This window comes from Parus major, chromosome 1, assembly GCF_001522545.3.
Source record: "Parus major isolate Abel chromosome 1, Parus_major1.1, whole genome shotgun sequence".
NCBI lineage: Eukaryota > Metazoa > Chordata > Aves > Passeriformes > Paridae > Parus > Parus major.
The window spans coordinates 108965798-108979784 of NC_031768.1; the positions used below are offsets into that span (position 1 = coordinate 108965798).

At 51.0% G+C, this 13987-nt stretch overlaps 1 protein-coding gene across 2 annotated transcripts in view; it reads right to left on the reverse strand.

Moving 5' to 3' along the window:
- The window catches only part of IGSF3 (immunoglobulin superfamily member 3), a 93390-nt gene that overhangs the window by 2988 nt on the left and 76415 nt on the right, over nucleotides 1-13987 (reverse strand). For both annotated transcript variants that reach the window (XM_015639768.3, XM_015639754.3), the window contains 3 exons: nucleotides 6798-7208; nucleotides 4774-5181; nucleotides 726-1154 (listed from right to left, as the gene is read on the reverse strand). In XM_015639768.3, coding sequence (XP_015495254.1) covers nucleotides 726-1154; nucleotides 4774-5181; nucleotides 6798-7208 — 1248 coding nt within the window. The remainder of the gene's footprint in view (nucleotides 1-725; nucleotides 1155-4773; nucleotides 5182-6797; nucleotides 7209-13987) is intronic.

Sequence of the window (13987 nt, forward strand, 5' to 3'; positions counted from 1 at the left end):
ACAGGGTGGTCACATTTCATGGTTTCTCAGGTAATCAGGGCATGCAAACTTCCTCAGCAACATGGAAAATCAGATGCTCATTATTCTATGTCAAAGCAGGAGGTGGAGCTCTGGGAAAAATAACACAGTTAGAACAGAAGAAAGCTGGATGTAACAGGGAATGTTTCAGCTTTATCCCCCCAAGAGTTTCATGAGTGACAGAGTCTTCCCTGGTGGAGATTTTATAGCATCTTATAAAGCAGGGAGCCTTGCAAAGCTTGTATACTCTCAGTGGTGCAATACAAAGGCAGCAGCACCTCAGGGTGTCTCTCCCTTGAGGGCCCACAAAACCCTCATGACCTCAGTTCCCTCTGGGGACTCTAAACCATGCAACAGCTTCAAGAGTTCATGTGAGGAGACCCGTGTGCCACAGCCTATGCTCTGGTGCAAAGCTAATCCAACTTCCCCCTCAGGGGAGGGTTAAATCCGAATGGGTGGCAAGGTCCATCCCCACTGGCTCGAGACACACCAGGTGGTAAATGCTGTGGGTGAGCAGCCCCAGTACAGAGCTAAGTGCATTGTGGATACTCAAGGCAAAGCAAGAACTGGCAAGAACCACTGAGCTGACTGGAAAAGTACCAGCACCACCGACTTGCCCCAGTCCCACTCACTCCTTGGCCTTTTCATCTTGGTTGAACCAAAGATGCAGGGGATGCCAGGGCCAGAAAGTCATCACCTCCTCTCACCTGCATCCTGCACGTGCACAGCGACCATCCCCGACTCCTCCTCGGCCAGCCGGTACCAGACGCCGTTGGGATCCGCCAGCCACTCCTCCACTCGGCACGAGTAGTTGCCGGTGTCGGCACCGCCGGCCTGCAGCACCGTCAGCCGGAAAAGCACCGCCGAGAGCCTCTGGAAGCGCAGGCGGCCCTCCCAGCGACCAGCCTCGGGGCTGAAGATGGCATCAGGGCCCACGCTCAGCACCGCTTCCCTCTCTTCCTCCTCCTCCTCCTCCTCCGCGTGGTCGCCCGCCTCCTTGGCCCGCAGGTTGTACCACGTCACTGCAAAGTGGGACTCTGGGCTGGAGCGGGACAGGATGCTGCAGTCCAGCGGGAAGGACTCCTTCTCCTGCACCGTGAGGTTGGCAGTGGCTGTGTCCACCTGCAAGGTGGGATCTGAGATGAAAAAAAATCAAGAGATGAGTGCTGAGCTATCATCAGAACAATCCTATCGCAACACAAACTGTCACGACTCTGGTGCTGGGCACAATCCAAGCAAAACCAAAAGCTTGATGCAGCCTGCTAAGACTCACAGGGACCTCTGAGCCCAGCCCTGCAGGCACAGCATCCTCACTTCACCATGTACCATCTGGCATGGGGTCAAACAGGCACTGCCTGCAAGCACCATCCCACCCTGGCCCACCCTCACCCCAACTAAGGGACGAGAGGAGAAAGCTGCTGCAGCTCATCCAGACACGCTACACGTCAGGATACCAAGGCTTGGTGCATGTGCTGAGGAGCAATGTGCTATTCCTCCTTAGCTACTGCTGCACAGAACATTGTACTCCCTGTTTTTATTTCTTTGAGAGTGCTCAAAGGACTTGAAAATCATTATGACAGAAAAGACCTCTTCCAGCAGCTTGGAAAGTCATTTAGGTAAGGTTTCCATCCTCCATGAAGATGGTCTCAACACTGATACAGCAAGGATGCTCCCGAAGTCTTCCTCTCATTATTTTTCCTCTAGTGCTTGCTGCAAGGCTAAAGAGATGTTTTTACCTAACTGAGACCCAGTGGCCAGAATCCACGATGAGTTGATTAAAGGCTGACTTCAAGAGCAATTAACATTTGGTTTAGTCATCTTGCCAGGGAGCACATACTCCAGGGATCCCTATCAGTCTGGATCTAAGCTTTCATTTAAAGATTAAAAAGCCCTTTCCAAAGCGGGAGCTGAGCAGGAAGGGCAAGTCGATAGCTCACTGAAGACAGAGGCACTTTCTCCACCAGTGAGGAGAGCTGGGCAAACCCTCCCTTGTGCAGACCCTGCAGGAGGGGGCTGCTGTCCCTCAGCTCTCGTCAGCCACCAGGCTGCTGTGCCCAGTGGGCTTCTCATTACAGCACCTGCCCAATACTTTTTAAATGGTCCCGTGAGGAAAACCTTCATTAAGGCCAGAGCTCTTCAGGCCATAAGCAATATGAGTATTTGCTGTTCACATCTTCCCAAAGTCCTGAGCAGAAACAGGAATGAGTTAAGTCATGAAATTTTGGGGACTAGAGAGGTAAAAAAAGAGGGAGGAAAGGAAATGGCTTGTCCAAACTAACACAAAGCCTCCCTCACCTTTAGCAGGTTAAGTAGAAAGAGGAGAAGTGATGTCTGAAGGTGCTGAGAGGTTTTCCCCCCACCCCTTGCTGATGATTATAGCCCTAAGAGATGAGGCTGGAGATCCTCACTAATGAGACATGACTCACAAGCATGATTAGTCATTTTGTTAAGTACTGACTGCTATGGAACAAAAACAAACAACAACAAAGCACTTTTAGAAAAAAAAAAAGAAATCCTCAATTAGTGCACTCCCAACTCCCTCTCTTATTCCCACTCTACATTCTTCTGCAATTCAAGAGGAGCCTCAGAGATTTTTCCTGCTGTTCATCATCCCCTCCATCAGGGCTGGCAATTATCACACTGGATGGAGAGCAGTACTGACAACCCAGCACAGCACAGGGATTGCCTGAAGAGGTGTCTCTGCTCAAGCCACTTTGGCCAGCAACTTCCCAAGCAATGATGTGGCAGGTAAGAGTTCTGCTGTCCCCCTGAGAATGCTCCTCCACAGTACAAATCTCTGCCAGGAATGACCACTAAAATCTTTCCAGAACCTCAGGCTTTTGCCAGCTCCACTGCAGTTAGAAGGGTGAAATCTTGCTGGAATGGGCAGGCATGAAGCACTGCAGAACAAGCAGAGAGTGGCTGCTTTAGAAGCTGAGAAGTACTCAGTGAAGGAGGACTATACTGTTATTTGTTCTACAGCCTTTGAAAGAGACATTTACTCTTGAGTCATATACCTCAAAAACTAGGGAATCTGTATTTTCCAAGGTAAACTGTCTTTGCATCTTATCTGCTGTTAAAACAGGCAAAACTTAGCTGCGTACTCTGGGAATCTGCTTTTGAGGGTTTAGGAGTCCATCAGTGTTGGTCAGTCTTAAGAACCACCTTTTGGAAGCACAGGAGCAGAAACTCCACTGTGTCTTAAGCACTGTTAGGTGAACAGCAACTCCTTGTGGAGCTCAAGAGGAGACAGAAATCGTATGATCTCTGGAAGTGAGGCTCTGCAGGAAGATTACAGAGCTCTAGTCCATACATGCAGCAAGAAAACACAAATGTCAGTGCTCAGTTAGAGCTGAAATTGGTCAGTGTTGTGCTAACACTTTTTTAAGGCTGTTAATAGCAAGAAGATGTCTGAAGCAAACGTTGAACTGTTGAAGACAGTTACCTATTTAATAGGGATGAAGAAAAAGCAGAAGCATTCAATGTTTTTTTTGCCTCAGTCTTTAATAAAACTGATAAACCTTGGGCTGTCCAGTCCCATGAGTCAGAGGATCATGAGTGCAGGAGCAGTAACTTTTCCACCTGCAGACTCTGAAATTGTGAGGGAGCAGCTGTATGAGCCAAGTGTCCACAAGTCCATGGGGCCTGATGGGATTCATCAGGCGTTATGGCAGGACCCCTCTTGAACATCATCCAAGGGCCCTGGGAGTCTGGGAAGTGCTTTTTGGCTGGAAGCTGGCCAGTATATATTCCAATCTACAAGAAGGACATGAGGGAAGACCCAGAAAACTACAGACCTGATAGTCTAACCTCAATTCCTGGTTAAATAATTTAATATCTTTGTGTCACCTGACAGGGAAGGCAGTGGATGCAGTTTTTCAATTTCAGTAAGGCTTTTCATACTGTCCTTCACAGCACCCTTCCAGCTGTGGGATGGGGGGGTTCATGGTGCACTGGGTGAAGAACTGGCTGAAGGGCAGAGTTCAAAGGGATACAGGGAATGCGGCTACTTCTGGCTGGTAACTGGCCACCAGTGGACTTCCTCAGGGTCCAATTTTAGGGCCAGTGCTGTTCAACATATTCATCAAAGATCTGAATACAGGAGTTGAATGCACCATTAGCAAATATGCTGACAATATCAAACTGGGAGGTGCTGCTGACTCTCTTGAGGCCTTAAAGCAATCTAGATAGGCTGGAGCTCTGGACTTCCATTAATGGAATGGAATTTAACAAGTTGAAATGCTTGGATTTCACACCCAGGTCCAAATAACACCAGGCACAAGCAGAATTGGCAGAGGAGTAGCTAGAGAACAGCCTGGCAGAACGGGATCTGGAGGTGCTGGTTGACAGCAAGCTCAGCAAGACTCAGCAGTGTGCCTCCACTGCCCTCTTCTCATGAAAGGACCTTGCCCCTGGGGCACACATCTGGGAAGCACAGGTAGCTTCTTCCATCCTATTCTCCATCAAAATATGAGTAAAATCAGGAACCTACCCTATTTAATCTGCCAAAAGTGCTGAAAAAAAAATAATTGTAGATGCAGTGACAAAATGGCAAGCCCATCTAGTTGTATTTGCAGAACTTGCTCTAGAAAAGCAGGGGTGCAATCAAGAAGACACGGAAAAAGGAATCAGCACGGTCTGTCCTGTGGTCCTGCCCTGTGCCTGGAGCCACTGTCACTGACAGACAGACAGTGATTCATGTTTGCCCAAGAGGGCAGAGGCTGCTCTAGGCAGATGGCACCAGATCCCACTCACCTGGCTGCTTGACTGTGAGGGTGATGAGCCCGGAGAGCTCCTCTGCCCGCTTGTACCAGCGGTCGCTGGGGTCGAGCAGCCACTCCTCCACGCGGCAGCTGTAGGCACCGCTGTCCCGCACGGTGGAGTTCTGGATGGAGAGCAGGAAGAGGCCCGGGGCTGGGCTCTCCAGGTGCAGCCGGCTCCGCGGGTCGCCCAGCACTGCCAGGTCCCCGTAGTGCAGCGTGCCCTGCCGGCTCAGCCAGGCCACCACCTCCTTCTCGGCGCGGCCCGGCCGCCGCACGGACCACTCCACCAGCAGCTGGGATGAGGGGCTGGTCCGGTTGCTCACCAGGCACTCCAGGCTCACCCACTCGTTCTCCAGCACCGTGATGTTTTTGTGGGTCTGCTTGACCTGCAGGCGGTTATCTATGGGAAAAGCCCATCAGAAATGCAACGTGACCAAGGGCTGCAAGGGTGCTTTGTCTCCCCACAGTCCTTTCCTGCATGGCCACAATCCTGGGGCGTGATGAAAGAAATAAGGAAGTAGAGGAAAAAGTGACAGGGAAAGGAAAGGACAAAAAAAAAACAGAGGAGGAGAAGGAAAGAAGGCTTGTGTTTTTTAGGGTCTTCTGAAAATCTCAGGCCAGCCACCAACAACGACCCATCCAGTGCAGGGAACTGGAAACCTACAATCCCCTGCAGGACCTGGGAGGTCCTAAGTGCACAGAGACCTAATGAAGGGAGATCACACCTCACTTTTTTCTTGTTCTCCTCCTAGGACGAGGCAGTAGCCTCATCACACCCCAACAGTAAGCCGCCCCCGTTGTGGGAAAAGGAAAAAACCAGCAAGGTGGAGAACTGACAGCTGATTGCAGGGAACCCCCACTGCAAAACAAGAAGTGGCACAAGGGCCAAGTCACACACAGTGTTTTGCTGCCTCGGGAATGTCCCTGGTTTTTGCACCACAACTTCATTGATACACAGGAGGGTGACTGGAATCTGCTCTTCTATGTGAAATGACGTGTCAAACTCTCCTAAATCCCTCACAATTTTTTCCAGGGCCAGTCTGGACTTCCCTGGTACTGCTGCTGCAGCAAGCACCGTACTTCCCAGAGAGAGGGGGGCGAAGCAAAGGAGGGGGCATCACAGCTCCCCTGTCCCTGGCCACCCCTCAGCCATCTTGGGACTCTGCAGACAGAAATGAGGAGCTGGCACTGGCTGCAAGCCATGGCCTGCTGTGCTTCCTGCGTGTGTGACCAGGCAAAGCTGCATTGGGGACTATATCCAATATCCCCCTTGCACCCTTGTCCACAGAGTTTGTGTCTAGCCAGCTAAATCCACACAGAGAAAATGCAGCGAGCAACCTACTCCAGCCCTGATATCCAACTGCCTCCATCCTGCCTGCGGGATTTCACCTTCCAGACACAGGCAGCCGGAGCAAGCAGGGATGAGGCAGGCTTCTTCAGGACGTACCAAGGCTCTGGACAGTACTTGCCTCTCTGCCTCTCCCTTTTGCCCTTTGCCCCAGCTTTTGGGGGCTGTATTTAGCTCCTCCACCAGCTCACCTTTATCAGTGTCATCCACTGCGACAGAAACCACCCACAGAGCAGATTTCTCCTTTCCTGGCAGCCAGCTCCCCACCTCATTAAACAGTATTCCCACCCCATGTGCAAAGGGAAGAGACAAGGCTCCCTGCATCTGCCAGGATACAGGCACAGAGTAAAATTAAGCTGTGTGCAAGACATAAAAATGCTTTCCCAGGCAGGGACACAGGGGTTCTCTCTCAGTAAGTCGCCAGTGCTACAAGATGCTCTCAAGGATAATGAAATCTGGCTGGATGCAGTGGTCCTGTAGACTATGGGGGATGGACAACTTTCATGTGGGGATGCTCAAAGGCACACAAGCTCAGCCTAGAGGGACAAGAGTCACATCAAAGTGGGGAAAACCCTCCTTCCACACAGGGACGTGCAGGCACGAGGATGCAAGGACAGGGTGGCAACCTCACAGGCCGTGCACAGGAGCCAATGCCAAGAGCACCCCACCTGGCTGCTTGACGGTGACCTCGGTCCGCCCTGACACCTCCTCTGCCAGCTTGTACCAGGCGTGGTTGGGGCTGAGCAGCCACTCCTCCACGTGGCAGTAGTAGCTGCCGCTGTCCCGCACCTCTGCCCGCTGCACCGTCAGGCTGAAGAGCCCGCCCGCCGCGGAGCGCTCGAACTGCAGCCGGCCCCGCAGCCCCTCCTCCTCCGCGTAGGTGCCGTACTCGAAGGCCGAGCTGTGCGTGGTCTTCAGGATGAGCTTTCCGTCGGCATCCGAGGGCTTGTGCACGTACCACAGCACGGCAAAGTGCGAGTCGGGGCTGGTCTGGGATTTCACCGAGCAGTTCAGGAGGATGGGCCGGTTCTCCACCAGAGTGATGCTCCGCTTCGACTTGCTCACCTGCAGCTTGGTCACTGCCAGGGGGAAATGGAGAAGGATGAAGAGAGGTGGGTCATTAACACAGGAAAGAAACTCAGTGGATCTGGGGTAGAACCCAAGTCCATTCTTGCTTGTGTCCCATTTGCCTTTAAGACATTTAGATATTCTACCAAATCTCTCAACCCCTCTTTACTCCTGGATCCTCTCACTGTGTCCCTCAACAAGAGAGGTTGCTTTTTCACAGTCTGACCTTTAAAGCACTCTTTAATTCATAGTGGTCTAAGGCACCAGACTTAGTAAGATGACTACACCCGAATTCAGTGGTTTTTCTCATGATAAAATCTAAATTGCACCTCAGGGGAATAAGCTGTTGACCAGTTCCAGAGAAAACCACTTCTGAGATAGTGAATGAAATGAGACCCCACTGCTGTCACGTGCCAGCCCTCTCAGTGAGATGTATCCCACAGACATGCAATAGCTAGGGGGGGAAGTGCAGGCACAACTGGAAAAGGAGAAAGAGCACCAGACTGGAAGGGATCAGCAGGGAGCAGGCTCTGCTCCCACAGCCAGGAGATCTGACTCCAAGTCCCCCACAAACTGCACAGCCTAGGACAAGCCACAGGCCATCACCTCTCTTGGCTTCTCAAGCTCAAATGCAGTTCCCACGGTGTTGAGGATGATACAGCAGAATCATCAGCTCTAGCTCCTGTAAGGAGAAACACACAGACTCCCAATTCCTCTCTCCCTGTGCAATCACAAGACAGAGCCTCCACTGCACCGTGTGCTCACGCTGTGCTTGTCACCTGAGCCCTGGTGCCCCGACGGCTACAGACAGGGGAGAGGGGCAGCCCCCACCCAGCCGGACACACCGACACACCGCTCCTCCCAGTAGCTCTGCCACCATGGCTCATCCCCCCTTCACCTCTCCTCACACAGCTGCTTCCCTCTGAAGGGGGGAATGCTGCCTTGCTGCTGACAGGCTGCAAATCTCCTAAATGAAACTTGAAGAGTGCACGGGTACAAGTGGCACGACTAAAGCGTGGCACCACAGGCACCAACAACTGAAGGCTGCCAGGGGACTTGTGCCCATCCACACCCTGGAAACACATCCCACGCATCCTGTGTTTGTGAGGAAGCAATGTTGTCTTCTCTCTCTCACCGAGGCACAGGCTCCTTGCTTTGCATCACGCTTTGCTTCCAGCTTCCCTCGGGCACCTCGGATGCCGGTCGGCACAAGTGATGAGTGACGGTGCCCAGGGAGAGGATGGGCACAAACAACTTCAAATGGGAGGAACTCCCACCACAGCAGTGCTTTCTGCGCTATCACATCTCAGATAGGCATCCTGTATCGCATCAGACGTTCCCCTGGAGCCTGGATTGCCCGTGGCTTTAATCAGTATGCTAATAAAGACTCAGTGGCTGTGGTATGGCATGCAGACACTGGAGGAAGGAAAGGAGGGAAATTGTCCTTGTTTTTCCTCCCTAGGGACTTCAACCTAATGGAAAGAGTCAGCATCACTCTGCTGTATTTCTGCCATACCCCAGACACATTCCTTCCCCTTTGTTTCACTTCAGGACAATAGCCTTAGCCACCACACCCACCCTCATCCCACCTTTTTGGCTCAGCATTGGTTAAGAACGGTTATTTTGAGCATTAATCAATCTTCCAAGTCCCTAGGAGATGAACCAATAAAGGAGAAGGTGGTTCTCAGCAGTTTCCTTTCTCCCCCAGCCCCCTTTCCAAACAGTTTATTTTTAATTGGTACTGGATTATTTTCTGCAACCGTTACTACGGAAACCTTTGTTACTATAGCAACTGTGTATGTTAAGTCAGGAGCCCTATATCTATTAAAATGCAGTATATACACACGCTGCGTGTGGTGGGTTGCTCAGTATCAACACACACACACACACACCAGACAAAGCCAGGGTACACACAGACCAGAGCTGCTGAGCACCCCTCTCAGTGCTCTTCCCACACTGCAGCACCTCCAGGAGATGAAAATGAGGACGGCTGACACAAAGTAATTTTGATCTTAGTGTTTGGGGCAACAGACCTGCACCTTGTACATGACAGATGTATTCCACTGAAGCAGTGAGGGCTTGTTCCCAGACCATAATCACAGTAATTGTCACTGTGTACAAACAGCACGGACCCCTAGGGACATCCAAGGACTCTTAGATGGCTTCTCAGCAGCTTTCCCTGCTCCCATGCAAATCTTTGGGAAGAAATCTTTTTGAGAGTAACGGGGAAGCAATCTTATTAACTCTGGCAAAAATGAGATCTTAAATTTCACACACCCTCCCCATCCTTCCAAGCCATCCTTGGCAGCCGCTGCAGCCAGCAGTGAGGAATTTGCCCACATTTGCACCGAGTCCCCAAGATATCAATGAGGTAGCGCTTCTACAGCTGCTACCAGTTGGAGCAACAAGCCCTGGCAGGGAATCACAGGTCTTCCCTTTGCCAGATTGCACTCTTGCAGAGGTTCATAGCACTGTGCACAAAGTTTCCTCTGGATTATAGGTATCAGTGATATGTAATGACATCCCTGCCAATGCACTTTTCATCAAACATGAATTATTTTCCTAAGGGAGACACACCACAGAAGATGCAAGGGCAGGTTCTGTTTCCCTCCCACGGAATTAGAGAGGACATTCTCAGTCTTTTCCAATTCTGTGAATGACAAATGCTTGCATGTCCTTGTGCTGGTTCCTGCATAGTATACAGACACCTCTCTCTTCTTCATTACCTTTTGCAGATCCTATAGCAAAGATTCAAGGCTTTGATGGACCACAGACTGATAGCTGCTAAGCTGGAAATGCTGTGGCACACAGGATACCTTGGGGCAGCTTCTCCCTCAGGCTGGTTTGCTTGTCCATGCAGGGGAGAGATCCTGGTTAAGACATGGGAAGCTCTGTGGGTAACTCACACTTCTGCTCTCCCACGAGGCTGACCATCAGCCACGGCTCACAGATAAGCAAACAAACCCACAAAGCCCATTTTGCATTTGGGAAAAATTATTTAAAAAGGGGAAAACAGATAATATTGAAGTTGGTGGTCCAGGGTAATGGGAATGGTACAATACAACGCCAGGGAATCCATCCATCTCTTCCCAATCTGGTGGTAAACCTGTTCCAGTGCAAACTGAGTCTCTCCAAGCCAGGTGCAGCTAGCCAGGTCAAGTTTAAAGATGCTGCCATGACATGGAAGTGGTTGTAGCTGCTGGTGCACGAGTGAGGTTGCAAGAAGTCTGACACCCCAGGCACTGAGCCAGTGAAACCTCACCCTACTGACAAGGGAGAAACTCCCTTTTCCTGGCTTGAGGATTTGCCTGGGCAGAGAGCCAGGAAAGGGCTTGGCCTTCAAATGCTGAGCTGATCCGGTGTGCCCCAGGGGCTGGGGTTTCGGTGAGGCAGGGCAGGGCTGCTCCAGCCCCGTGCCAGGCAGCAGAGGTGGTGGGTGCAGCAGTGTGAACAGACACGGTTACATGGCATTTTTTGCTGCTCTGTCAAGAAGCTGATGTTCTCTTAACAGCCTCCCAAACATCTGCTCTGTGAGAGGAACAGGTGCCTGTGTCTAGGTGAACTTATCATGCATATCATCTGCAAACCATAATCCTGTTGCCACAACGTCTCCTGGCTCCCTGGAGAGTGCCAGTAAAGAGGATATTGTACCTTAATGTACTGTAATTGGCCCTACATATGCTATTAAGGCTTTCAATTTACACTGACAACGAGTCATGGTTAGAAACCTCTTAGGTTTTTTTATCATTATCTCAAGATGCCTGTGGCAGCTTCTGGTATTCCAAGCTTGCACCTCTGGCTGGGAGCTCAGGTCAGACACACCTCACAACCACAGCAGGCTACACAGCCTGATAGGCAGTAGGGGTTTTCTCCACACCATCAGGCAGGCAATCAGACTCCTCAAGCTGAGCATGTGGTAAGCACAGTTATACAAATATTTGGGGGAAGGGAGAACAGTCATCAGAAGAGGAGGAGGACAGACACAGTGATGTGATTCATGGTTTTTCTGCTGACTTGCTGCCTCTTGGCTCCCTCCCCTCTGTTTCCTAATCGTCAAACTGTGGTTACAACACTTACCTTTAGCAAAGCATTTTGCAACCTGTACCTAAAAATGCTGTGATAAGAAGATGCTCCGTCTCAAACACCTTACATCGTTTTGCCTGCTAGGCAGCAAGAAAACACAACAGCAGGAGTGTACTTCCCACCTGGGAGCCACTACTACTACCACATCCTGGGAATGGCAATGTTTAATTGTGCCTGAAGATACTGTTTCCCCCAAAAATGTCCCCACACAAAACCCCAGAACGTTGCCCCTGCAGCAAAGGAGGAGGGGGCCATCTTCTGAGGAAGGAGCCAGCTCTGCATGAACCAGCAGGCGTGGCACAGAAGGATGGGCAGGAGGATGGCCACCAGCATCCCAGAGAGTCTCCAGAAAGCCCTGTCACCACAGCAGGGAGGCCGTGTTCCACTTTGGAGGCTGCTGCTCTCTGGGGAGAGCTCCTCCAGAGAACACTTTTGCTTGGAAAGAACCGATGAAATGTTGCAAAAAGTTTTCCGGGGGAATGTCCTACTTTTAAAAGCCTCCACCGAGACTTCTCTGTGCTGAGGTGTGTGTGCAGGGGGAGCAGAAACGAGGCCAGCCCAACCTGAGCCCAGCCCTGCTTTAACACCATACAGTGGGTTTAGCAGGCTGATCAGGAGAGATATTTTTCCCAGGAGCACAGCCTCATGGTGACTTCCTACAAGGAACCTCTCTCTCCCCAGCACGCTCAGTGTAGCACCCTGAAGGGCACAGGCCACAAACTTTGGCACAAACTCAGCCATTCCTTCGGCCTGTGGTCACAACCCAGAGCTGCCTCATCACTTCCCTCACCAGGGCCTGAAAAGCACTCGGTGCCTGAATTCCTCCTGGAGGATGTTTTCCTGGGATTCAAGACACCAGTGTGCAGGTTACTGCCACAGGCTCAGACATGCACTAACATCCAGACCTCTGCCAGCTCTTCTCCCTTCCACAAAGCAGGGCTGAGGAGCCTCCTCCACCTCCCCAGACACTACAAGGACTCCTGCTTTAATGACTGAACAGAGTCAAGCAAGTACACGCCATCCTACTGATTCAGCACGGTGAGAGCTGGGTGACTCATGTTTATTAGGTTAGTTGAAAGCAAACCAACATTCAAAAAGGAAAGATGTGCAAGCCCTTTTGGAGAGGAGGCATCAGAAGAAAGGCATTTACAGAAGGGAAGACAACGAGATGTTCCTAGGAGGACTGTGCTCATTAAGCTTAACCACAGCATAGAAATCACAGCAAAGTAAAGACAAAGGCTTCCAGCACCGGGGCACCCTCCCCAGAGAAGGCAGGAACATGGCAGCACAGCTCCCGACTACTAAAGCTATTCTCTTTTAACTGAACACAATTCCTCCTGAAACTGGATTAGTGAGGTTGCAAATTGCATTAGCCAACATGGGAGGCTGCTGGTGCAACAGGAGCAGCAGAAAGGGAAATAGCATTAGACTTTGCCTGCCATTATTACTGCCATTATTAACTTGTCACTTTACTGTAGTGTTCCTATAACAATGAATTATTGCCTGCAAACAGGCTGACATGATTGAATTACTGGGAGAGCAGTTCTGTGGGAAGGAAAGACAGTGTTAACCCTTTCCTGAGAAAGGCTCAGCTTCAGCCCCCTCCCATGTGGTCAGACAAAAGAGCTGAAGCTGTGACTCTGAACACCACCAAGTGACCTGCATTTCAACATGTTCAGCAAGTTGCTGCGAAGACCACAGCGCAGCAGGCAGCCCAGACACTCCCCAGCCTCATAGCTATTGAGCCTCATAGCTGTGAGCTATTTAAGTCTCTGTGCATGTCCATGCTGACCATCACCCCTCCAACAGCCCTGCCCAGCACTCAGCCCCTGGCACAGGACTGAAGGACACTGTGCTACTGCAGCCTGGGGAGTGGAGTTTGGTGCTCTCAAAATGGTGCCAGAGGGTGCTGTGGCAAAGCAGAAGAGGCACCTCAGCTCAAACCCTGCGGTGGATCCGCCTGGATCCCCGCCAGCTCCAGCCCCAAGCAGTTTGATCATCCCAGGGTACCTACAAGAGGCTCCATGCCCTGGCTCTCCCCAAAAGCAGCACAGTCAGACTGCAGACCCACCGAACACTGGGGGAGTGGGTCATGTCCATCTCTGCATGTGAAGCCTGCAGGCAGTGACAAGGACATCTGCTTGGCTTGGGAACAGCCTGGGATTACCAGCCGTGCAGGAGCTGGTGGAGCAGCTAACAAACTAGCAGGTAACCAAGTGGGGCCTCGGGGAGGAATGCATGTGTGACCCAGAAAGGCTCTTTAAAGCCCAGAAGCCATACATCTGCCAGCACATACAGGAAAGGCAGAGATGGAAAAAGCTGGGAAGCTCACAGCCTCACAGAGACCACCAGCTGGGACATTCCACTAGCCTGGAAAAACCAGGACTTTGCCCAAGAAACAGAAACCATGCCCCTGTAAAGAACAGCAAGAAACAAATACACCCCAAAGCAAAATGCCTCACAAACTTAAACCCAGAAACTTCAAAACCCTGAAATACACAGAAAAGTTCTGCAAGAGACAGAGGAAGGGAGGGAGGAATAAAAGATTCCCAGCATGAGTTGTGCCTGCTGTCAGAAAACAATATACGGCTCACTGATCACTTGTAAATTAAAATATGGAGATAGGATCACTGGAAGATAAATTCAGTACCAAGCTACAGCCACTGAGGATAAAGAAAGAAAAAAAATAACATACCGAGATATTTAA